Below are 24,902 nucleotides of genomic sequence, written 5' to 3'. Positions count from 1 at the left end.
CTGTCTCCCGGGTTGAAGTGATTCTCCTGCCTCAGCCTCCTGAGTAGCTGGAATTATGGGCATGTGCCACCAGGCCTGGCTAATTTTTCTATTTTTAGTAGAGATGGGGTTTCGCTATGCTGGCCAGGCTGGCCTTGAACTCCTGACCTCAGATGATCAGCCTGCCTCGACCTCCCAGAGTGCTAGAATTACAGGTGCAAACCACCATGCCCAGCCTATTTTCTTGTTGACCCTCCTAACAGTTTCTGTGCCTTGGCCCTCAGAGAGTTCTAGTTATCTTCCTTGTAGGAAACACTGTTTATTAAGGGATAAATCATAAACGTGATAACGTGTCTTAAATCTATATCTTAAGAGAACATACAATAACCACAAAAATTATTTCAAACTTAGACCAACAAAATAATTTTTTTTTTAAGGCAAGAAACAGATTGTTTAAAAGTGTGGGAGGGCTGGGCATGGTGGCTCATGCCTGTAATCCCAGCAGTATGGGAGGCTGGGGTGGGCGGATCACCTGAGGTGATCTTCACCCTTGAAGAGGAATGGAATATTGTTATGTGTTACAACAGATGAGTCTTAAAAACATTATGCTTAGTGAAGTAAACCAGGCATGGATGGCAAATACTATATGATTCAAGTGGTATGAGGTACCTGAAATAGGCAAATTCATAGAGACAGAAAGTAAGTAGAATTGAGGTTATAGCAGGTGCTGAGTGGAAGGGAAAGTTCTTACGTAATGGGTATATGGAGTTTTTTTGTGGTAATGAAGAAAACATTTTGGATATAGATAGTGGTGATGGTTACACATTGTGAATGTATTTAATGGCACTGAATCAACACTTACATATGGTTAAAATGATAAATATTATGGTATTGTATATTTTACCACAGTTTTTTTTTTTTTTTTTTTTTAAAAGAAAACCGTGGAAAACATAAGGTATAAAAGAGGTGGGATTTGGCCAACTGGCTGTACTTGCAGATTCCTGATACAGGTTGTAAAGTCTTGTCAGCCTCTACTTTCATCGTCTTTCATATATTTTTTTGGTTTCTAATTCTGAATTATTTTAGGGACCATCCTCTGGGTTCTTACTGTTCTTCAGTGTTGGTACTGTACGCCACTTGTACTTGTTATGTCGCTGAGTTAAATTCTGTTTAGACAGAGCTAGTTGTCTTCCTACCTATGGATACCTCTTCAGTCTCCTTTGCAAAGTCTTCCTCAGTCTCTAAATATTGGAATTGCTCAGATTTGGGTTGTGAGCCCTACTCAAGAAGTATTTCCTCATTTGACTTACCTTACTAGAGTGTAAGTTCCATGAGAGCAGGCAGTTTGTTTGTAGCTTTTATTCCCAGTGCCGAGAACAATGCCAGGCACATAGGAGGCCCTCAGTATGTGTGGAACTAATGAAAAGAATCATCTAGCCTGTGATTCCTTGATGTTCTGAGTTCAGTCTTCTCTCTCAGCACACTTGAGACATACCCTCTCTGGTAGACTTCATGTTTATGTCTCTCCCAGATTCATGTGTTGAAATGTTAACCCCCCATTAATGTGGTGGTATTAGAGGGGAGGTCCTTGGGGAGATAATTTAGGTCTGAGAGTGGAACCCTAGTGCATGGGATTAGTGCCCTATAAAAGAGACCCCAGAGTGCTAGCTCTCTGGTCCTCTCTCTACTATGTGAGAAGACAGTAGAAGATCTTCACAGTGTGAAGATGGCCATGTGCAAACTAGGAAAGTGGGCTTCACCAAGAACACCACCATGCTGGCACCCTGATCTTGGACTTCTAGCTTCCGAACTGTGGGAAGTACATGTTTGTTGCTTAAGCCACCCAATCTATGTTTTTGTTGTAGCAGCCCAAGTGGATTAAGACACTCTGATCAGTAGCTTGTTCAGAGTAGCACTGATTTTCAACATTGCCATCATTCTGTATATCAGAAATATTTTTAAAAAGCTCACACCTGTAATCCCATCACTTTGGTAGCTGAGGCGGATCACTTGAGCCTGAGTTCGAAACCAGCCTGGGTAACATAGTGAGACCACGTCACTACAAAAAATAAAATTAGCCAGGCATAGTGAGTGGTGTCTCTCTGTGGTCCCAGCTATATGGGAGGCTGAGGTGGGAGGATTGCTTGAGCCTGGGAGGTCAAGGCTGCAGCAAGCCATGGTTGTTTCACTGCACTCCAGCCTGGGTAACAGTGAGACCCTGCCTCAAAAAAAGAAAGAAATATAAAACATGAGGACAAATAGCTCCCTTGGTCACCAGAGTATTTCTGTACCCATTGAAAGTTTTGACGTAGAAGTAGATGTGCCCAGGCTAGAGGGATAGGCAGGTAAAGGAGGTGTCAGTAGGAGCAGGCAGCCGTGGGAACGAGAATGAAATTAAAGAATTTGGATACAGTTCAGGGTCCTGGCTTTGTGCCTTATGGTCAGTAACCACATTTCCTGTCCCTTTTTCTGAATGTATCCAGCTACAGCTATTTTTTTCCTGGGCCCTACCATCCATCCGTGGATAGATATTCTTCATCTCTGAATGGATAACCTTGGGAATATTATCTCTAGTGTTCTTTCTGGTTCCAAACAAGAGGCAGCAGAGCTTAACGGTTAAGCTTATAGGTCTTAAGGTTAGACTTCATCTGTTTATTTCTACCACTTACTAGCCAGTTAACCCTGAGCAGGTTACTTAACCTCTCTGTGCCTGCACATTCTCCTCAGTGAAATGAAGAAATCTGTGATTCCTTGTAACGATGTATAATTGTGTTTCCTAGAATGAAGAGTAGTGCAATTAGAGAGGCATTTAAAGTTAAAAATTGCTGTATTCAGTGCTTTTCATTGCTGAGAGTGGTTGAACTTGATAATGACCACTTGAGTCAAATGGAACCTGTGTTCTCTCTTTATCTTCTCATACTCCAGCTTTGCTCTGAGGTCAGAAAGCTGTGTGCTGAGCAGTTACATGTAGTTTTTGCTGGTTGTAGATTTTGGTTTGGTTTGGTTTGGTTTTTTTTTTTTTTTTTTTTTTTTTTTTTTTTTTTAAGCACTGGTAAAAAGGTAATTTAAGGTAAGAGTTGAAGCCAGTTTAACTTCTGCAAGATTTTATTTTACTAGTTTTGGTGAGACAGACAGTTTGAGAAGCAAAAACTTCTAGTTAGCCTTGAAAGTTTCGGAGTACCTATTTCTAATTTAAGCATCAGAGGTAGAAGAAGACTGTTTTTGGCTTCTGGACACTTCCACTCTAGCTTAAGAGGCAAGACCAACAAAAATTCAAACTGGAGTGATAGAGTCTATCAGAGAATAACCTAGGAGCTCAAAGAAAAGGTAGGAATCAGGCTGGAGTGATAAAATCAACATACCCTTAGAGAATTTGAGCTAGACTTTGGAGGGGAGGCTGGGTTGAGAAGAGAGATGGTAAGAGAGAGCAAAGGTAGGAAACTCACATTTGTTGAAAACCTCCTGCCGTGCTCTTGTGAATTTAACCCGTGAGAAAAACAGGCTGGTTAGAATGTAGAGGGCATGTGCAAAGGAGAAACTGGTGAAAGCAGTTTTTGTAGTTTTTAAAATCTATTTACTCAGCTAAAGAGAATCAATCTCATGATTTGTTTCAGATGAAAAAAAAGATATTGACCACGAGACAGTGGTTGAAGAACAGATCATTGGTGAGAACTCACCTCCTGATTATTCAGAATATATGACGGGAAAAAAACTTCCTCCTGGAGGAATACCTGGCATTGACCTCTCAGATCCCAAACAACTGGCTGAATTTGCTAGGTAAGTTATAAGAACTTCCCTTTCTTTTAATTAAAGAAAGTGCTTGAGTCTTGCCATCTATGTTTTCCTGTGCCTAAGTCAAAATGATGGCTTGTATTCTTTCTTTAGGGAAACTCCTAAAAACAAAAGCTGTTTTATTTTTAGTAGTAACTATGCTATTAATGTGAGTGGCAGCATTTTAGATCCTTGCAATAAGATGAAGCAATTACCCTTTATTTATAGGCATGCGTGTGAATAAATAAAATTGCACATAATTTGTTTTGGGATGGATATCTTCACACTACCTTACGGCTTCTTTGTACTCATTTTTTATTTTTTTGAGACAGGAGTCTTGCTCTGTTGTCCAGGCTGGAGTGCAGTGGTACAGTCTTGGCTCACTGTAACGTCTGCCTCCCTGGTTCAAGCGATTCTTCTGTCTTAGCCTCCCAAGTAGCTGGGATTATGTGCCACCATGCCCAGCCAATTTTTGTATTTTTAGTAGAGACAGGGTTTTGTCTTGTTGGCCAGTCTGGTCTTGAACTTCTGGCCTCAAGTGATCCACCTTCCTCAGCCTCCCAAAGTGCTAGGATACAGGCGTGAACCACAGCACCCAGCCTTTAGTACACATTTTAAATTTGAGTGTGTTGTATTGGTCTGTGCTGCAGGAGACCTGGGTCTGTACTAGATTCATCCAGCTGACCACTGGAACGGATTTCATAAATTTGTATTTGTCATGTTATCAGTTAAGCTCCCAGTATGTTAATTTAAGCTGGCATTACAGGAGGAGATTAAGTATTTATGGCTGGGACATGGTGAGCAGTGGAGAAGCTCTGAACCCATTGGTTGGGTGTGTGTTTGTTTTGTCTAAAGTGGGCTAGGTTCCTATAGAAGCCTACTTTTTGTATTACTTTCTAGTACTGTTTGGCAATTTTTACAAGGAGCTGAAAATACCCACAAAGATGTAAACTTTTACATTAAACGAACTAATAAAATAAATTGTGGAGCAGAAAGCCTAATGCCTTTCCATACCTGAGGTTGGTTAAAACCTAGAATAGCTCAGGAGGTTTCGGCAAGGGCAGGATTAAGAAGAAAGAAATCCTTTTGATCTTGCGCATTCTAAGAACAGAGTAGGAGTTGCCTTTTTTTTTTCCTTTTGAGAGCAGCGTGGCAGAGGTGGAGACCCTTCAGTGTCCTGGCTTCCCTCTTGGCCCTGCCAAAAACCAGGTGGGCAGTTACTGCCACTGGGAGCTCATTTCTCCGCTTAATTAAATGAGTTTTAAGAATTCCGTTGTGATTTGATAAAGGGGCTTCTTAACCTTTTCTTCTCTCCATTGAAACTATAATTTATAATATACGCATTCTTCCTGGTTTATCATGACTTAAAACACTGAAGGCTCTATCCTTTTGTTAATGACATTCCAGCTTTTATTGCCATTCATATTTCGAAGATAGTTATGCAAATTAAATATTAACTGCGCTTTCCCCTAAAAAATAGCAAAAACGGAATCTGTAGGGTACCTAGTCAACTGTGAGGTTAGTTTTTGAACAGACTGAGCCAAGTATTGTGCCAGTGTTTAATATTATCACACGTTTGTTTGTTTGTTTTCTTGAGTTGGAGTCTCGCTCTGTCACCGGGCTAGAGGGCAGTGGCACGGTCTCGGCTCACTGCAACCTCCACTTCCTGGGTTCAAGCAATTCTCCTGCCCCAGCCTCCCAAGTAGTTGGGATTACAGGCACCTTCCACCATGCCTGGCTAATTTTTTGTATTTTTAGTAGAGACGGGGTTTCACCATGTTGACCAGGCTGGTCTTGCACTCCTGACTTCAGATGAGCCACAGTGCCCGGCCTATCATGTTCTTAACGTTAGTCAGCTCTTCCTTATGTACTTAGGATGCATGTGGAGATGTACCAGGAAAACTATGTGGAAGGGTGCCATTTGAATTTGATTTGGGCCTTGAAGAAAATAAGAGGTTTTTTGGTGTTTTTTAAAAATAGAGGGACAGGTTCTCACTGTGTTGCCAGGACTGGAGTACAATGATATGATGATAGCTCACTGTAGCCTCAAGCATTCCTCCTGCCACAACCTCCTAAGTAGTTGGAACTACAGGTGTGTGTGTGTCACCATGCCTGACTAATTTTTTTTTTAATTTTTTTTTTCCTGTAGAGCTGGGGTCTCACTATGTTACCCAGGCTGGCCTCAAGCAATGCTCCTGCCTCAGTCTCTCAAATTGTTGGAATTACAGGTGTGAGCCTCTGCACATGGCCCTAGAGGTTTTGTTTGTTTTGTTTTTTGATACAGATTTTCGCTTGTTCCCCAGGCTGGAGTACAATGGCACAATCTGGGCTCACTGCAACCTCCACCTCCTGGGTTCAAGTGATTCTCCTGCCCCAACCTCCCAGGTAGCTGGGATTACAGGCATGTGCCACCATGCCTTGCTGTTTATTGTATTTTTAGTAGCGACAGGGTTTCACTGTGTTGGCCAGGCTGGTCTTGAACTCCTGACCTCAAATGATCTCCCCACCTTGGCCTCCCAACGTGTTAGGATTATAGACGTGAGCTACTGCACCCAGCCGTACCTAGAGTTCTGATAGAGATGGAGGGTTTCCTGGGAATTAGGGCGCTTCCAGGGAAAACGGAGTTGAGGTAAACTGGAACCAGATCACTAAGATGAATCCTGGGCCAGACTGTGCAGACATTTCTCATATGCAGTGGGCAGCTACCTCAGGCTTTGAACCTGAGAGAAGGGGCTTTGTGAGTGTATAGACCTTTAACTTGGGGAAATTCCTTTGCAGCTGTCTGTGCAGGCTAGATTCATAGAGGCACAGGAAATGAGAGAGGTCAGTTGGACAAGAGTTAATAGGCCTGAGTTAGAATTGTGGCAGTCAGATAACAAAGGAATAAATGTGATACAACTTACAAGAGACCAGCTGGGCTCTGTGGCTGAAGCCTGTACACCTTAACACTTTGGGAAGCTGAGGTGGGATTGGTTGAAGCCAGGAATTTGAGACCAGCCTGGGCAAAATGACAAGACTCCATCTCTACAAAAAACTTTAAAAGCTCAGTTTGGTGTTATGCAGCTAGCTGCTTGGGAGGCTGAGTGGGAGGATCGTTTGAACCTAGGAGGTCAAGGCTGCAGTCAGCTCATGCCACTGTACTTTAGCATGGGTGACAGAGCAAAATTGTCTCTGAAAGAGAAACTATAAGAGAAAATGGAAAAGATTTAGAAACAGATTGACTGTGTGCTGGGGGGTAAGAGCTTTCTTACCATTTTGATGCTTTTAGTCACTGCTCATCAGATGACTGTAGCCCCAACTTACCTCCTAAAAAACTACCTTAAGTCCAACATGGATGTCTTATTATTAACAGCATCTAAAACCTAATACTGACTACTCTGAACCTCAAACCAGAACACTGAAGCTTTCAGTGTCAATTGTGATAATCTAAAACCTAATACTGACTACTCTGAACCCCAAACCAGAACACTGAAGCTTTCAGTGTCAATTGTGATTCTCCCCTGTCCACGTGGTTGGGGAGGCCTCAGAATCATGGCAGGAGGCAAAAGGCACTCTTACATGGTGGTGGCAAGAGAAAAATGAGGAAGAAGCAAAAGTGGAAACCCCTGATAAAACCCGTCAGATCTCGTGAGACTTATTCACTCTCACGAGAATAGCATGGGAAAGACTGGCCCCCATGATTCAGCTACCTCCCCCGGGTCCCATCCATAAAATGGGAATTCTGGGTGATAAAGTTTATAAGTTGAGATTTGGGTGATGAGGACACAGCCAAACCATATCAGAGGGTAAGAGGTCCCAGTGGCAGAGTAAAAGCAACATTCAGACAAGTAAAAGGAGACTCAGGAGATTACAGCATCACCACAGACACAAGGAGTTGCCAGGAGGTACAGGAGGGAGGGGACTAAAACCTCTTTTTTTTTTTTTTTGATACTGAGTTTTGCTCTTGTTGTTGCCAAGGCTGGAATACGGTGGTGTGATCTCAGCTCACTGCAACTTCTGCCTCACAGGTTCAAGCTATTCTTCTGCCTCAGCCTTCAGAGTAGCTAGGATTACAGGCATATGCGCCATCATGCCCAGCTAATTTTTGTATTTTTAGTAGAGACGGGTTTCACCATGTTGGTCAGGCTGGTCTTGAACTCCAGACCTCAGATAATTCACCCACCTTGGCCTCCCAAAGTGCTCGTATTACAGGTGTGAGTCACCGCGCCCAGCCATAAAACCTCTTTAGTTTATACATTGTGAAGCAGTTTCAGTGGAGGGACAGAAGGCCAAGGGAAAGGTTTCGAAGAGAGAGGGAACCTCTGGGTGGTGAGCAGTAAAGCCATTAGGTGTTTGTGACTCTTGGCACTGCTTACCCTCCTTGAAAACTTGGGGCAGGTGATCTCAGAGCTTCTCCCCCATCTTCTGAATAGAAAATCCAGGGGAACATGTTACTGTTGGGAAGGTAACATGGCTACCTTAGACCATACTCCTTAAGAAGGAGACCACCCACAGAGACTGTCACCCAGGTACCTGATAGCCATCCGTGTGTGAAATTTCAAAACACTATGGCTGAAGAACCTAAAAGTTTCCAGGGAGATAGGCCATTGACTGGAAAGAATGATAGACCTGAATGAGACTTTTCTTCAGTAGCAGAGGATAATTAGAGACAATGAAACAGTACTTTAAGAGGAAAAATTACTGTAAACATAGAGTTCTTGATCCAGTAAAGCTATCAAGTCAAATACAAGGGCAAGAGATGACAATTTTAGAGACCCAAGGGTTTATGTTGCATGCACCCTTTCTGAGGAGGTAACTTAAGGATATACTACAACAAAATGAGGCAGAATAGCAGAAGGAGGATTTCCTAGTGCACAACAACCAAGAGGACAGCTGTGAATCAGGCTAGCAAATGTACTCAGTCAATGGAAAGTTGACCGGTTGTAAGAATTTCTTAAGGAAAAGTCAGTTTCATTCAGTAGTGGGTAAAATAAGCTTGGTGGAGTGGAATAGGGTCTTCTGAAAAAGAAAAGGCAATCATCAGAAACTACATGAAAAGGGGTGAGGGGGTAGGGCAAAGAAAGCCGTAAAGCCTAAAAATGGGGCCTAATTTTGACAGTATTGAAAGAGAGAGCTTCTTTGATCTGACTCTAGGAAGATTCTCTCCTTGAAGTTCCTATGTTGTGCTTGTAGAGCATTAAGTGTGATCCTAGCACATTGTTTAACCCCACAGTAAATAACATTTGCATAACCACAATATGAATGTAAATAGCATTTCTTTTATTAGCCTGTTAAAGATTTCATTTGTATATAGAATAGAATAAAATCTTGCTTGTCTTGACGGTGTAAAAAGAGTAAAGTTTGGGCCCTGTGAGATGGGTTAAGGGTTGGGCTCCTCCTCCTCCACATTCTACATAGTAGCTCTTGAAGATCATGTTAATCTAAACAAATCTCTGTAATTGGACGGTGGTAGTGGTGAGAAATATTTGCACCTAGGTGCCCTGTTCTGTTAGGTCTTCACCTTTTGAGGATGTGTGTAACAGTTATGTGAGATTTTCTGGAGGCCCAGGAATTGATGACTGGGACTCTGAAAGCAGAAGATTGGTACAGAGGAACCAATAATTTTAAACTCTTGGGGGCCACACCACATCTTCAGTAATTACAGCCCATAGAACTTATCCTGCTGGCCTCCAGTCCTCGCCCCCTGCACTCACAAAATGGTGTTAGAGCCAAAGCTGCTGTCTTAAGGTAGAATGTAAGCTGCTTTCCTGTCTCCTCCTTGTTACCGGGGCAATGGGGTGCTGGACTGAACTTGAAACTGACCAAAGAGTGTTTCAGACGCATGCCACACTCAGCCTAGACTGCCTAGTAAATCAGTTATGTATGCATGTGAGCAAAGCATAAAAAAAAAATGACATTAATTGGAAAGTCTGACACTGGGGAGGTAGACAAGCTATGGATGACTTTTTTTCCTGAAATGCCTATTCAGTAAATATTTCAAAAAGTGGTCAGTGAGTAGGGCCCAGTGAGTTCTTTTTCCTGTGAAGTGACCACTTTTGTATGTATTTCATGTAATAAAGTTATACCTTTGAAAACCTTTGGTCTAGAAAGATTAGAATGGTTAGGCCAATCCAAAATCAGGTTTTTTTTTTTTTTTATGTTGTTCACTACTTACCCAGAGACTTTCACAGTATTAATATGGAGATGAAAATATCTTAAAACCCTTCAATATTATTACATGAATATTAATATTTAAGAGATAATTCATTGAACAGACTTCGTCTAAGGCAATATTACGTTTTCACAAAGAAGGGAGGTGAATCGGCCGGGCGCGGTGGCTCAAGCCTGTAATCCCAGCACTTTGGGAGGCCGAGGCGAGTGGATCACGAGGTCAAGAGATCGAGACCATCCTGGTCAACATGGTGAAACCCCGTCTCTACTAAAAATACAAAAAATTAGCTGGGCATGGTGGCACATGCCTGTAATCCCAGCTACTCAGGAAGCTGAGGCAGGAGAATTGCCTGAACCCAGGAGGCGGAGGTTGCGGTGAGCCGAGATCGCGCCATTGCACTCCAGCCTGGGTAACATGAGTGAAACTCCGTCTCAAAAAAAAAAAAAAAAAAAAGAAGGGAGGTGAATCATGCTTGCAAATGACAGCCGTATTACACAAGAACTTCTCTCCCACCAGCACAGATCAGAGGAGGGTTCTGGTTTAGAAGTCAGCTAACTTTGTTTTGTAGGAAAGAGGCTTATTTTACATTAAATAGTCACTGCTCCAAAAATGTTTCATCTCTGTTTCCGGGATATTTGCAGATCTGTTGGTTAGAACTTTAATTTACACAATACTCTGCTGATACTGTACCAGAAGTTTGGTTTCTGAAGTCCAGTCTTTACAATGTTTCCTCCACACATGCCAGAATGAGCTATTATAAATCCAGCAGTCATGTCATTGGGAGTGTATTCTCCCTCTTTATTTGACAGGAAACTTGAATCGTTGGGTGCCTGACTCCTCCATATAATATGTACTGCGTTGAGGGGTACTTCCCTCCTAGTGCCGTGTTTTCTCCAGTTTCTCAGTCCTTTATCAAAGGTTGGTTAAGAATGAACTCATTTTTAGCCAGAACCATTTAATACATAACCAATGGTGATCAGAGCTATCATTTCCCAAGTGCTTAACATATAAGTCTTAAGTAGGTAGCATTATACCTTTTTACAGAATAAGAAACCGAGGTGGAGAAGTTATAGTTTGCTCAAGGTCATGCAGCTAGTAGAAGTCAGCTCCAAGTCACACATCCCATACTGCCTCATTCATAATGTCTATGCTGTTGTCATCATTGTCTCTGGGTTCAAAAGGACTCTATAAAGTGTCTGTTGGTGAATGGAAAACTTAAACTTAGTTACTTCTGAATAGTTTAGGAGGGTGAGAAGATGTTCTAAGTAGTGGTATATGATTTTTACTCTTTACTTGGAAAATGAAACACTGTTTTAACCTAAGTGTACTTTTTGGAAAATGACCTTTTTCATTGTTTGCAATCAAATAAAATGTAAAAAGTAGCAATGTATACTGCTGCATTTGCCACTCTATGTGAAGGAGGATGATTTGCCAAGGAGCTTAAGTGTGGCTGCATTTAAATCTTCTACTTACTCCTTAAGTCCAAAGGTGTTTGTCCAAATGCATTTTCAACTCTCATTCTGAAATTAAATATATTTCTAAATACTAGCACACATTTTGAAAATGACATTTTAAGAAAAAATAGTACCACTTATAATAAACCAAGAGTTGAGTAAATGGTACCTGGGACTGTTCTCTTTGGGGCATATTTGAAATTTTCCATGGTAAAATATGTTTTAAAAAATTAAATCACTAGGAATAACTCTAAGAAAATGTATGGGAGGCCAGGCATCATGGCTCACGCCTGTAATCCTAGCACTTTGGGAGGCCGAGTCAGGTGGATCACCTGAGGTCAAGAGTTTGGGACCAGCCTGACCAACATGGTGAAACCCTGTCTCTACTAAAAATAAAAATTAAAAAAGAAAAATTAGCCGGACATGGTGGCACCTGCCTGTAATGCCAGCTGAGGCAGGAGAATCGCTTGAACCCTAGAGGGGAGGTTGCAATGAGCCAAGATCGCGCCACTTAACTCCAGTCTGGGTGAAAGAGCAAAACTCTTTGTTTAAAAAAAGGTGTGGGAGAGTAGCTTTATTGATAAGCCATGTTTACTAAGATTTAATTTACATATGGCAGAGTCTACCCCTTTTTATGTATGTATGTTCTAGTCTGTCAATTGGGACACAGTCATGTAGCCATCTTCACAGTCAACACAGAATGTTTCAATGGAGGCAGATGGATTGCTTGAGCTCGGGTGCTTGAGACTACCCTGGGCAACATGGCGAAACCGATCTCTACAAAAAGAACAAAACAATGTTTCAGTAGAATTGTTAGAATTGTCAAAGAATAAATATTTACTCTTAATTGGGAAGATTGAAACTTTAAAAAATTATTTATGGTTGAGTGGACTTAGAAACCTTTCATATCAGTCATGGTTGTTTTCCAAACTGATCTAACCTCCAAGTGGCGCAGTGGCACCAAACTTTTGTCCTACCTGATTTTGTGAACTCAGACCAAAATTCCAAGGTTTATTTGTATTTAAGATAAGAAAGGCTAGTTCAGAGTCCTGTTTACAACAGGCACTTAAAAAAATACTTGCTGACTGGTGTGGTAATACAGGTTGCGCATCCTTCATCCAAAATGCTTCAGATCAATAGCACTTTGAATTTGGGGGTTTTGCCTATGTATCATGAGATATCTTGGGTCTAGGACTCAGATGTAAACACGAAATTTGAAATTTATTTTTGTTTCATTGTACCTTATACACATAGCCTGAAGGTAGTAATTCTATACATTTTTTTTGAGACAGGGTCTCATCTGTCACCCAAGTTGTTTTGAGGCCTCAAATTCCTAGGCTAAAAGGATTCTACCTCCTCAGCCTCCCAAGTAGCTGAGACTGTAGGCATCTACCACCACACCTGGCTAATTTTTTAATTTTTTATTTCTTTATTTTATTTATTTATGTATATTTTTGAGATGCAGTCTTGCTCCCGTTGTGCAGGCTGGAGTGCAGTGGTGCAGTCTCAGCTCACTGCAACCTCCACTTCCTGGGTTCAAGCGATTCTCCTTCCTCGGCCTCCCAAGTAGCTGGGATTACAGGCATGTGCCACCATGCCTGGCGAATTTTTTTGTATTTTTAGTAGAGATGGGGTTTCGCCACGTTGGCCAGGCTGGTCTCGAACTCTTGACCTTGTGATCCTTCCGCCTCTGCCTCCCAAAGTGCTGGGATTACAGGAGTGAGCCACTGCCGCACAACCACAATATCCTGTTTCTAAATAAAAAAATAAAAAATAGGCCGGCCATGGTGGCTCATGCCTGTAATCCCAGCACTTTGGGAGGCCGAGGCAGGCTGGTCATGAGGTCAAGAGTTCAAGACCAGCCTGGTCAATATTGGTGAAACCCTTTCTCTACTGAAAATACAAAAATTAGCTGGACGTGGTGGTACAAGCCTATAGTCCCAGCTACTTGGGAGGCTGAGGCAGAAGAATTGCTTGAACCCAGGAGAAAGAGGTTGCAGTGAGCCGAGATCGTGTCACTGCACTCCAGCCTGGGCAACAGGGCAAGACTGCGTTAAAAAAAAGAAAAAAGAAACAGGATGTTGCTTTGTTGCCCAGGCTGTTATACAATATTTTAAATAATGTTGTACATGAAACGCAAGTTTTGACCGTGATCCTGTCATGAGTGCGTCATGTTAGCACCCAGATAGTTTCAGAGTTTGGATTTTGGATGCTCAATCTGTAATCCATTTACAAGAAAAAAACAAGTATATACAGGGTTGGGAACATGTAGGACACCAGATTGATGTTCTCGTAGGATTTAAAATAGCAAATATGTACAGTCTCAAACCAACTCCATAGACATAAATGGTAGTTACCAGATCTGTTGTTCCTCATATTCCTCCAGGGTATGGAGCGTTTAGCCAGTTATTTCATGTGTTCAGGTTACAGATCAGGTAATCCTTTTCCCAAATTGTAAGTGAAGAAAAAGGACATTGTTAGGGCATTCACAAATGTAAAAGATCACAGAATTAATCTGTAACAAAAGAGTGGTGGTAAATTAGCTCTTGCTATTAAGGATTCACTTAGTAGGTGGGCCTTTTTAATTTTCAATAGCTTTTGGTGTATAAATTGTTTTTGGTTATTCTATATTAGTGAATTCTGATATTTCGGTGCTCCCCTCACTAGAGCAGTGTACACTCCCTCACCACTCTTTCCCCACTAAGTCCCCAAAGTCCGTTATATCACTCTGTATGTCTTTGTGTCCTTATTTATAGCTTAGCTCCCACTTACAAGTGAGAACATACAGCATTTGATTTTTCATTCCTGAGTTACTTCACTCAGAATAATGGCCCCCAGCTAGGCTGTTTGTTTGTTTTGAGATGGAGTCTTGCTCTGTCACCCAGGCTAAAGTGCAGTTGTGGATCCCAACTCACTGCAACCTCCACCTGCCAGGTTCAAGCAATTTGCCTGCCTCAGCCTCCTGAGTAGCTGGAATTACAGGCGCCTGCCGCCACGTCCAGCTCATTTTAGTTTTTTGTATTTTTAGTAGAGACAGTGTTTCACCATCTTGGCCAGGCTGGTCTGGAACTCTGAACTCTTGACCTCGTGATAACACCACGCCCCGCCTTTTTTTTTTTTTTTTTTTTTTTTTTTTTGAGATGGCATTTCACTCTTGCTGCACAGGCTGGAGTATAATGGTGCGATCTCAGCTTACTGCAACTTCTGCCTCCTGGGCTCAAGCAGTTCTCCCTCAGCCTCCTGAGTAGCTGGGATTACAGGCATGCCACCATACCCACCTAATTTTTGTATTTTTAGTAGAGACGGGGTTTCACCATCTGGCCAGGCTGGTTTCGAACTCCTGCTCTTAAGTGATCTGCAGGCCTTGGCTTCCCAAAGTGCAGGGATCACAGGTGTGAGCCACCACACCCGGCCATAGTTTTTTAAATCATCATTTTATTTATTGTTTTAAATCCAAGACAGGGTCTCATTCTGTTGCCTAGGCTGGAATGCAGTGGCACAGTTGTGGCTCACTGCAGCCTTGACCTCCTGGGCTCAAGCAATCTTCCTGCCTTCAGCCTCCCAAGTAGTTGGGACTGTAGACACACACCATCATGTAGTGGGAGGGTTTTTGTTTGTTTGTTCATTTGTTTTTGATAGAGACAGGTTTTGCCCATGTTGCCCAGGCTTATTTTTTTTTTATTTTTTGTAGAGACAGTCTCACTGTGTTTCCCATGCTGGTCCTGAACTCCTGGGCTGAAACAGTCCTCCCACCTTGGCCTCCCAAAGTGCTGGGATTACAAGACGTGAGCCACCACACCTGGCTGACTTAGTTATTTATTAAATGTGAACCATCGTGGATGGGTGTGAGATGGGTACAACTAGGGACAAAAAGAAAATCTGTTTCCAAGATGTATTTTCTAGTTTTTTAAGGAACCCTAAATTTCCCACCCCTCTACCACACACCCATCTATAGGGAGTATTTGGAGAGAAAGTTTTGACAAGAGTCCAAAGCTTGATTCAGTGTAAAAGCAGGTGGTAGGTAAGTTACCAAACCAGAAGGCTCTCTGGATAGTAATTTCACATGGGGGCTTTGCCGACGGTTACCACGTTACTAGGACTCCTGGTAAAAACGAGAACTTCCAAGCTCATCCAGAAGTAGGGTAGCAGTATGAGAGTGTGTGGTGTTCCGATCTGTCCACCAGGCCCTAGGAGCTCTTTCCCCAAAGTAACTGGTGCTAATGGTTTATTGTGTGCACCCTTTAAAATGATGTATTTTAAAGATCATCTGTGTCAGTACTAAATGGACCCATTTCATGTACAGAGATGGGTATTTTAGGATAGTCCCGTGTTCACGGCTCCCTTTTCATAAGGCACCTTCATCATTGCAGCAGCTGCTTTTAGGTATCTTGCCTTGCCTCTCACAAGGAGATTAGTCTATGGTTGTCTGAGTTGACTTTTTGTGTTTTTTAAAGGGTTTGGAGTTAAGAACAGGGATGTGAATCACATAGATTGTAGTGCCATTGTAAGCTGCACCAGCTTATTAGCTATGAGACTGTAGGCAGCAACTCAGTGTTTCTGAGCCTCAGCATCCTTGTCTGTGAGATGGAAAGAGTGCTTCACAGTCATTGGTACTTAGTGAATGTGAGTTGTCTTATCCTTTCTCCTTCATGGAAATGTATTATAATTTTAGTTTGCATACCTATAAGGAAAGCATTTTAGGGACTATATGATTTATGTCCGCTGAGTCTACCCACTCCTACAAATCTGTCTGTCTCTCTTTTTCTTTTGATAAGAATGAAGCCAAGAAAAATTAAAGAAGATGATGCTCCAAGAACAATAGCTTGCCCTCATAAAGTAAGTAATGCTAGGGGAGAGTTCATTAAACTGTTGGTGGAGTTTTAGAGAGTTTCTAAGAAATTTGCACTTTGTTTCTGCTTTTGATAATTTAAATGAAGCAAGGAACTCGAATCTTTGGTTTCTAAATCCAAGATCCGAAGTTTTGTTATTTAGTAAAGGCCACTTAAACTTGAATACAGTGAAATGGGATGACTGCAGGGAGCCGATGCTTTTATTATTGTGTGCTGACCCTACTGTAGGGTTTCATTTCCTTTTGGATTATATGAACAAGTCTGTCTTAAGATCCTGGGTTGTGTCTCACCTGTAGACCTTTATGGGAATGTAGGCTCTTTACTGAAATTTGGAAATTATTTTGGATGTTGCTAAAATAAGCCAAATAAACACTTAATAATAATTGTGTGTTATTAGAGGGGCACTTAATTGTTTTCAAATGTAGTTACTCTTTAAAAGGATTGTCTGAAAAGTACTTTTGAGATACTTGTTGGGGGCTATTTTCAAACTTAATTGGATGTAAGACTAACAGAAAAATCAAGTATCATGTAGGTAGAGAGAACAAAGTAGGAGAGGTTGAGTGGAATCAAGAATGTTAAAAATGAACAGTTGGAGCAGGTTGCATTTAGCTTCATGGTCTCGCCCCTGTGACGATTGTGCACTTAGCAAGTCCTTCCTGTTCTTTGTCAGCATTCTTAATGTGGCGATCTGAAATGTAGACCTATCGCCATCACGGCCAAAATAACAAGCATTTGAAAACAGTTAGGCCAGAAGTGCCTGCCATCTCTTCAGCTTCTCTGTATACTTCTTTTCCAGTTAAAATTTTTAATTTTTCTTCTGTGATGGACATTTAATACTTGCACGTATTTATCATGTTTCAATGCATGTATACATTGTATGCCAGTTAATATTGTAAATTTCCATTTCTAAATGGAAACTCAACGTAGGGGTCAAGGCGAAAAAAATGTGGCTTCCGTCTCCCTTCTGCCTGTGAAGCTGTCTAGTGACTTGTGCTGTCCTTCTGTCATCCTGTCTTATCATTTCCCCATTCACTCCATTATTGGGCAACAACTGCAGAAGAAATTGTTAAGGACATGCTTTTCGAGTGCCACACATCCATCTGCCTTGCCCACCCTGCACTGGTATCAATTTGCCTGCTTCTTCCTTTTCCTAGTGTCTCACAAAATAAATTTCTTCTGTAGTTGCCATTCCTTGGAGACCCTCTTGCTTCTTTCTCTGTCAAGAAGGGGAAAGAGGCAAAGAGAGAAGAGGGAACAGTAGGCGATGGAGAATGACAGTCCATTGTTGCAGCACAGAATATGGGGCCACCAAAGGTAGTGGTGGACTACCGTCATTTTAACTCCATTTGCTTAGCAGTGCTCTGTTACTTCATTCTGGGGGACATAGTCGGGTGAGGCGGCTGTGGTATAGCTGGAAGCCAGGGTATTGGGTTCTACTCCCAGTTTGGCTACTGCTAGTAGTGTGACCTTGGGCAAGTCTACTTAAAGACATCTCTAAGCCTCAGTTTCCTCATCTGTAAAACTAGGGTTTGCATTAAATGACTTTTTCAGCTGTCTGTTTTTTTTGTCTTAAATGATGTAATGTTCTCCTGTAATTCTAAGTAAAATTAAAATGGGGGGTTGGGGAGGTGGTTTTGTTTGAATGTGTCAGTCAAGGCTGTTCAGTGGTTGAATCCTTTCTAACAGTTTGCAATGTGAACCTCTAAGCTGCTTTCTCTGTTTTAAGGGCTGCACAAAGATGTTCAGGGATAACTCGGCCATGAGAAAACATCTGCACACCCACGGTCCCAGAGTCCACGTCTGTGCAGAATGTGGCAAAGCTTTTGTTGAGAGTTCAAAACTAAAGCGACACCAACTGGTTCATACTGGAGAGAAGCCCTTTCAGGTAGAGCCAGTTCCTTCTCTTCCCCACACTGCCTTGCCTATCTGAACACTGGAAGTGTAGGTGGTGTGGTGATGAGGCAGGCAGCGCCAGCGCAGAGACTTGGGGTCTTCTGATTACTCCTTAGTGAGAAACAAACATTCTCCTGGGGAGTCGCTTGGAAGCATTGCCTGGACGCTGGACTTCCTTGCCTGTAACCTCCGTGGTACTGGTGTAGGAGTGTATTGGGTGTTTATGGAGGGCCCTTTATGCCAGTAGAACAGGATTAATCAACAGCATGTCTAAAATGAAATCTCTACTCCATTCATTACAGGATTCAAGTAATTTATTTTTGGTCGTTAATAGTGTATTTAATTACTAATTAATAACATTTCTAAAATTTTGTTGTATGAGTGTAAGCATAGGTAATACTTGTCTTGTATTTAGAAGCCCAAAAATAAGTGAAAGAATTGGCCGGGCATGGTGGCTCATGCCTGTAATCCCAGCACTTTGGGAGGCTGAGGCGGGTGGATTGCTTGAGGTCAGGAGTTCAAAACCAGCCTGGCCAACATGGTGAAACACCGTCTCTACTGAAAAAAAATACAAAAATGAGCTGGGCGTGGTGGCAGGCGCCTGTAATCCCAGCTACTCAGGAGGCGGAGGCAGGAGAATCATTTGAATCCAGGAGGTGGAGGTTGCAGTGAGCTGAGATTGCACCACTGCACTCCAGCCTAGGTGACAGGGCAAGACTCCTTCTCAAAAAAAAATAATAATAAGTGAAAGAACTAGCAGTGCAGCTAGTAAATCTAACATGGTTATTTTTTGACGACTGACACCAGAACCCTTAATCATTTGTATTTTACTGTTGGAAATGTTGATAGCAGCGTTAGGACTCTAGCCTGCGTTTAGAAAGATGTGCCATTTTGCCAAGTGTTTTAAACAGTTCGTGAGGGCTGTCCTTGGGTTTTCAGGGCTGTCCAACCTGCCTGCTGATTCTAGATTATCTACAAAGTTCGCCCCGGGCAGGAAGGAAAGTGTTTGGTAAAATAAATAGGCTGTTCTCTAGCAAAGGAGAGAGGTACTGACTCCCAGTAGGGTATGCTCAGAGTTGCTGAGTGGGTTGATCTCTGGTCTTTCCTCGACAGTGCACGTTCGAAGGCTGTGGGAAACGCTTTTCACTGGACTTCAATTTGCGCACACATGTGCGAATCCATACCGGAGACAGGCCCTATGTGTGCCCCTTCGATGGTTGTAATAAGAAGTTTGCTCAGTCAACTAACCTGAAATCTCACATCTTAACACATGCTAAGGCCAAAAACAACCAGTGAAAAGAAGAGAGAAGACCCTTCTCGACCACGGGAAGCATCTTCCAGGAGTGTGATTGGGAGTAAATATGCCTCTCCTTTGTATATTATTTCTAGGAAGAATTTTAAAAATGAATCCTACACACCTAAGGGACATGTTTTGATAAAGTAGTAAAAATTAAAAAAAAAAAAAAAAACTTTACTAAGATGACATTGCTGAGATGCTCTATCTTGCTCTGTAATCTCGTTTCAAAAACACGGTGTTTTTGTAAAGTGTGGTCCCAACAGGAGGACAATTCATGAACTTCGCATCAAAAGACAATTCTTTATACAACAGTGCTAAAAATGGGACTTCTTTTCACATTCTTATAAATATGAAGCTCACCTGTTGCTTACAATTTTTTTAATTTTGTATTTTCCAAGTGTGCATATTGTACACTTTTTTGGGGATATGCTTAGTAATGCTATGTGTGATTTTTCTGGAGGTTGATAACTTTGCTTGCAGTAGATTTTCTTTAAAAGAATGGGCAGTTACATGCATACTTCAAAAGTATTTTCCTGTAAAAAAAAAAAGTTATATAGGTTTTGTTTGCTATCTTAATTTTGGTTGTATTCTTTGATGTTAACACATTTTGTATAATTGTATCGTATAGCTGTATTGAATCATGTAGTATCAAATATTAGATGTGATTTAATAGTGTTAATCAATTTAAACCCATTTTAGTCACTTTTTTTTTTCCAAAAAATACTGCCAGATGCTGATGTTCAGTGTAATTTCTTTGCCTGTTCAGTTACAGAAAGTGGTGCTCAGTTGTAGAATGTATTGTACCTTTTAACACCTGATGTGTACATCCCATGTAACAGAAAGGGCAACAATAAAATAGCGATCCTAAAGCGAGAATATGGCAGAACAAGATCTGTAAGCACAGTCTTATTTTCTTTTGTTGTCCAGAATACTTATAATTCTTGAGCCTCCCAGAAATTGGAAGCTAAATAAAGCAACTCAAGTTTCCTTTATTTTGCACTCAATTACAGTGATTATTGATTCAAGCGATGCATGGATACTTTAATCCTTCCTACATGTCCTGACTTCTGAAAGAGAGTAGGTAACAGGCATCTCGAGTTCAGGAACTACCTCAGAACACCCCAGGCCAGGTTGGTCATAGGATGTGATTTTAGCCCCCTGGCAAGTGTGAGTGAAGCATCTGTGCCACTGCGCAGCCTGAGCGCCTGCGTAAGGTAAGGTGCCACCTGGCAGAGGGGCACACAGAGGGAAAACCAGGCCTGCCCATCACCCGGCTGCCTTCAGAGGCAGCTCCAGCAGGGCCGTGGCTTGTCTGACAGGAAACGCTTGTGGTCATCTGTTATCTGGTTTGAGAGCCTTTGTTTCTCCATCTAGTGGAGTCCTTGTTCAATGCTAGCAGTGTGGCAATGGAGTGCCAGTAGCTTAATTTCATGTTTGTAAATGGACACGGGGTGCAAATCGGCAAGGTAATTAGATTATTAGAAAGTTGTGCTCAATGAGTACTTCTCACATTGTAACCTCTTAAATATATAGTTATAACGTTGGATCTTACAAATACTTGGGAATATTTTATAAACTGCCATGATACAGCAAAATCTCATTCAAAGTGCAAACATACTGTGTGTCTTTCTGTGCTGTGTATGCTAGACTGCAAGATAAATGACAAACTAGCTTATCTGAAATTTATTTACAAGTGGCCCGGACACCATCAGGTGAAACACATAACCCGATCTCTTAGAGCTTCTCCATTGGTCCCGTACAGGAGGATTGCTGGCCTAATAACAGTGACCTTGCGGCTCTGGAATTTTGAAGTGCCTTTCGTGAATCATGAATGAAACATTTAACTTGAGACCCTTTAAAGAATTTGTCCAGAATCTGTTACCCCTTGGGTGGTTTGATGGAACTGAGTTAAGCAGAAGACCCCAGCTGTTTTCTGGGTAAGCCAGGCTTTGCTGTATCTGGCAGTCAGAAGAGAGGTCAGCCCACAGTGGAGGTCTTCAGTGCCGAGGGCTCGGATGAGAACGTAGTTCTTTGACTTCGACCTGGGTAGGGGCTTCTGTGGATGCCTGCCTTGTGAGCATCCACGCCTTTCCTCCCCACTGGTGGGTTGAGCAGCTGCAGCGTGGCTGTGTTAGGGAGTCCTTTGCCCAGCATGGTGCTGCACTGGAGCCTGGCCCTGGTACTGTCCCCAGGATCCTGCACAAGGACCCACAGCAGTACACACCTATGCTATGGGAACCCCGCTGACAGCCCTGAGGGCCATGCCATGATCTGCAGGAGCCAGGCTCTTGTGTAGATGAAGTCCCTCTTCCTCTGTGCCTTGATCCCTTGGGGGTGCCTTTGGTCATCTCTTCTGTCCCTTCCTGTCTCTGGAATAGTCATCACTCCCCTTGACTCTCTGTTCACACGTCTTCTCAGTCTGCAGAGTTAACTTCATCTGGGGTTCCAAGAAAACTTAATGTTTTACAAGTTCCTTGTTAACATAGCACTGACTTTGCAACAATAGGAAACAAATGAGCAACAATATAGAGAGTAGAGGTAGTTCTCACTGGGTGTAACTTCAACCCATTCTGTTTGTCATTAGAATTTATAATTTTGCTAAAGATGTAATTTACTAAGGTTTGAAATAGTGTTCTAACAGTGATTCCATTGTCTTGAGGATTAATCTGATTTATAAGTAATACTGATAGACATATTTTCGTACATCTGAGCAGAAATAAATGCATGTTTCTAGCATATGTAATATAAAAACTCCAGAGGATAAGTTTACACTTAAGATGTTGTTTTCTATTTTTGAATTTCTTCTTATTTCCCCCGGCTTTTTGGTAGTGGGGTTGAGAGGGGGAGCATACTATTTGTATAAAGAACTGTCACCCCAGAGTGACATTTATTTTCCAAGATGACCCTGAACTCATGCTATTGGTTTCATATGGTGTTTGTGTGCTTTGCCTAGATTCAAGGCCTGAGGATTTGGGGAAAATCGGGATTTTTTTTTTTTTCCCTATTTGGCTTTCACGTAAAAGTTCTAAACGTCACTTACTTTGTTAAATAAGACCCTTTCACAGGATAGTGTACTCAGTGCCTGTCCATGTTTCCAAGCAGAGTTCAAGTTCATGTCTTCACAAGTAGGTGAGAGTCACTTCTAGTTGGGGAAGCCTGCCTGAGCAGTGTTTTCAGAGTGTCTTACATTGGAGAGTGCCTCATACCAGTTTGCACTCTGCTTTGCAAAACTTAGTATGGAGACGTGCTCCAGATTGGTCTCAGACCAGAGTTTATGTTTGTGGCATAGGACAACCTGGCCCCCTAAAAGAAGTTTTTGAATTGGAAACCTGATAATTCTACCCACCTCCCACCCCCACTATAGGCAGAAAGAAAGAGTTGATGACTTCCAGTGTCTCTGACTTCTGTGACCTGGACAGCATGGCTTGGGAAATTCATGTTGTTGATCTTAATTCCTTAAGTTCCTTTTATTTTCTTGATATCTGACCCCCAGCACCAGTAAGGATCGCAGAGATCAAAACTGGGTGAGAGCCAGGCTGCCCACAGACATCCACCTGATGCATGGCTATGCATGAGGCTTCCTCCTAGCCGCTCTGCTGGCTTGCTGAAGCCAGCTCTGGGTCACAGGGTTGCCTTGGACATTCGGCTGTAGGGGGTACCTGTCTGGCTCCGGGCCTTTTGTCCTAGATTCACTGACAGCACTTCTTCAGAGTTCAGGCCAGCAGGTCCTGGCAAGTGCCTTCCACCCGAACTTTTAACCCAAGTGGTGGGGAAGGAAGTTGAAACTCCAAGTTGCACTTTCTTGGGGTTCTAGTCATGCACTTCATAGCCTGCTCTTTGACTTTACAGGACAAAAGGTACCCCATGCCTTCAGAATCACTCTTACCTGCATGGCAGCATCTGACTGGATGGCTGGCTAGGTCTCATCTGCCCCAAATTACTCACCTTTGATTGATGTCGTTACTGCTCAGGTGCCCTGGTTGCCTGAGGATGGTTTAAGTGCAGGCCCTTCAGACAAGTCGCATCAGACATTAGAGGGCTGGCCTGTAACCCATAAGAGGGCAGATTCGTGGTCAAGAGGCTTCCTGGTATCCACCCCAGGCCTGAGCGATCAGTGTGGTGCCAGAGAGGATCTTTAAGCTGGGACTGTAATGAGGCTTGATGAGAAGTATGGGCGGCACGTACGTGACAGACATCACCCCGTCCCCTTATAAAATCTGGAATGGAGCCTTTAAGGTGAGCATTAGCATCAGGTCAGCAGGCAAAGCAAACCTCCCACAAACGGTGCCATAAGGTGGGAGCTGACATGTGGAGGGCTTGGCCCTGGCTGAGCAGGCACCCAGGCCTGTGTCCCCCGCTAGCATTCTGGATGTCAGAGGAGGGTGTGTACAACAGCCTCGGGTTCATCTGAAGCACAGTGATTGATTTTCCACAAGGTGGGGAGTTCGATCAAATTGACGGCTTTTCATGAGACACCCAGAAGCTGTAAGAAACAGCACTGCGATGTGTTGAGGAGGGGCAGTTTGCTGTGCTCTGTTCTGTCTGCTGCTCTCTCGGGGGCCACATACATCATGGAGGGGAGAAAGGCATCAGTACCAAATGGAAGAACCTCTTTTTTCTACAATGTCTATTCCCGTATGAGGCTTTATTATCAACAGGTGGTGAGAAAAATTCTTGTTTTTATTCACTTTCTGGTAACTTCTGTAGGCCCTGGCTCAAGGACTTTGCATTTCGTCTCATGTACATCTTTTTCTTAAGTGTTCTTTGCCGTTTCTGGAATTGTCCTTGGTTTTTCCTTAGCTCATAGGCCATAGATGCAGAAACATAGTATTTAAGGCGTCCGCACCCAGCATCAGATGGCTTTGCATCCAGAAAAACATTGATAACTCAGTTTGAAGCACCAAGCATGTGTAATATGGCTCTATAAAATATAATAAATGCATAATGTTAAGCTTTGTAACGCCTGTGGTTCTTGTTTGTTCCTCAGTCCTCTAAGCCTTGTGAGCCCTTCCTGGTCTAAGAGTTGCCTGAACTGACCGGGGCAGTTCTCGTGGCTTGCTTTCTCACACAGGAATGGGAACTCCCAGGATTTGGTCTCACCCCAGCTAGAAATGCTTCTGTAACCTTTCAGCTTCAAGGTGGGCTTGGGAGCCAGAGGGCGTTTTGAAGAGAGCCTCACCTGCTGTTTGGAAAGCACAGCCCAATGAACTTCCCGTGCAGCCAGACCTGGGAGCCCACGTCAGCCCTGGGAGCTCAGGAGCTAACTGGTATGGACTTTCAAGAACTTGAAAAAAATATGCTCAGAGCTACTTAGGATTTAGCCAAAAGCAAAATGCAGAGCAGAGCCTCCTCCCCCTGGCTGCGGCCTTGGTGTCTGATGTTCTGCAGAGCAAGGTTCAGAGCGAGGTGTGAGGTTCATTATTACTTGAATACATGTGACTTTCCCTTTTTGCTAGTGACAGAAGGGGCTGCTGACAGAATGCTGCTGAGGTGGCAAGTCGCAGGCC

The 24,902-nt window shown here is 42.7% G+C and overlaps 1 protein-coding gene across 1 annotated transcript in view; it reads left to right on the top strand.

Moving 5' to 3' along the window:
* Positions 1-24,351, top strand: part of YY1 (YY1 transcription factor) — a 36,433-nt gene extending 12,082 nt beyond the window's left edge. The window contains exons 2-5 of the mRNA XM_032287416.1: positions 3,594-3,756; positions 16,131-16,191; positions 17,932-18,090; positions 19,212-24,351. Of these exons, the coding sequence (XP_032143307.1) occupies positions 3,594-3,756; positions 16,131-16,191; positions 17,932-18,090; positions 19,212-19,394 (566 nt within the window). The 3' untranslated portion in view covers positions 19,395-24,351. The remainder of the gene's footprint in view (positions 1-3,593; positions 3,757-16,130; positions 16,192-17,931; positions 18,091-19,211) is intronic.
* The last annotated feature ends 551 nt before the right edge of the window (positions 24,352-24,902 follow it).

Source organism: Sapajus apella, unplaced genomic scaffold (assembly GCF_009761245.1).
Source record: "Sapajus apella isolate SASKATOON/1434 unplaced genomic scaffold, GSC_monkey_1.0 scaffold20, whole genome shotgun sequence".
Classification (NCBI taxonomy): Eukaryota; Metazoa; Chordata; class Mammalia; order Primates; family Cebidae; genus Sapajus; species Sapajus apella.
Note: the sequence above shows the minus strand (reverse complement) of the source record. Positions and strands in the feature narration are given on the sequence as shown.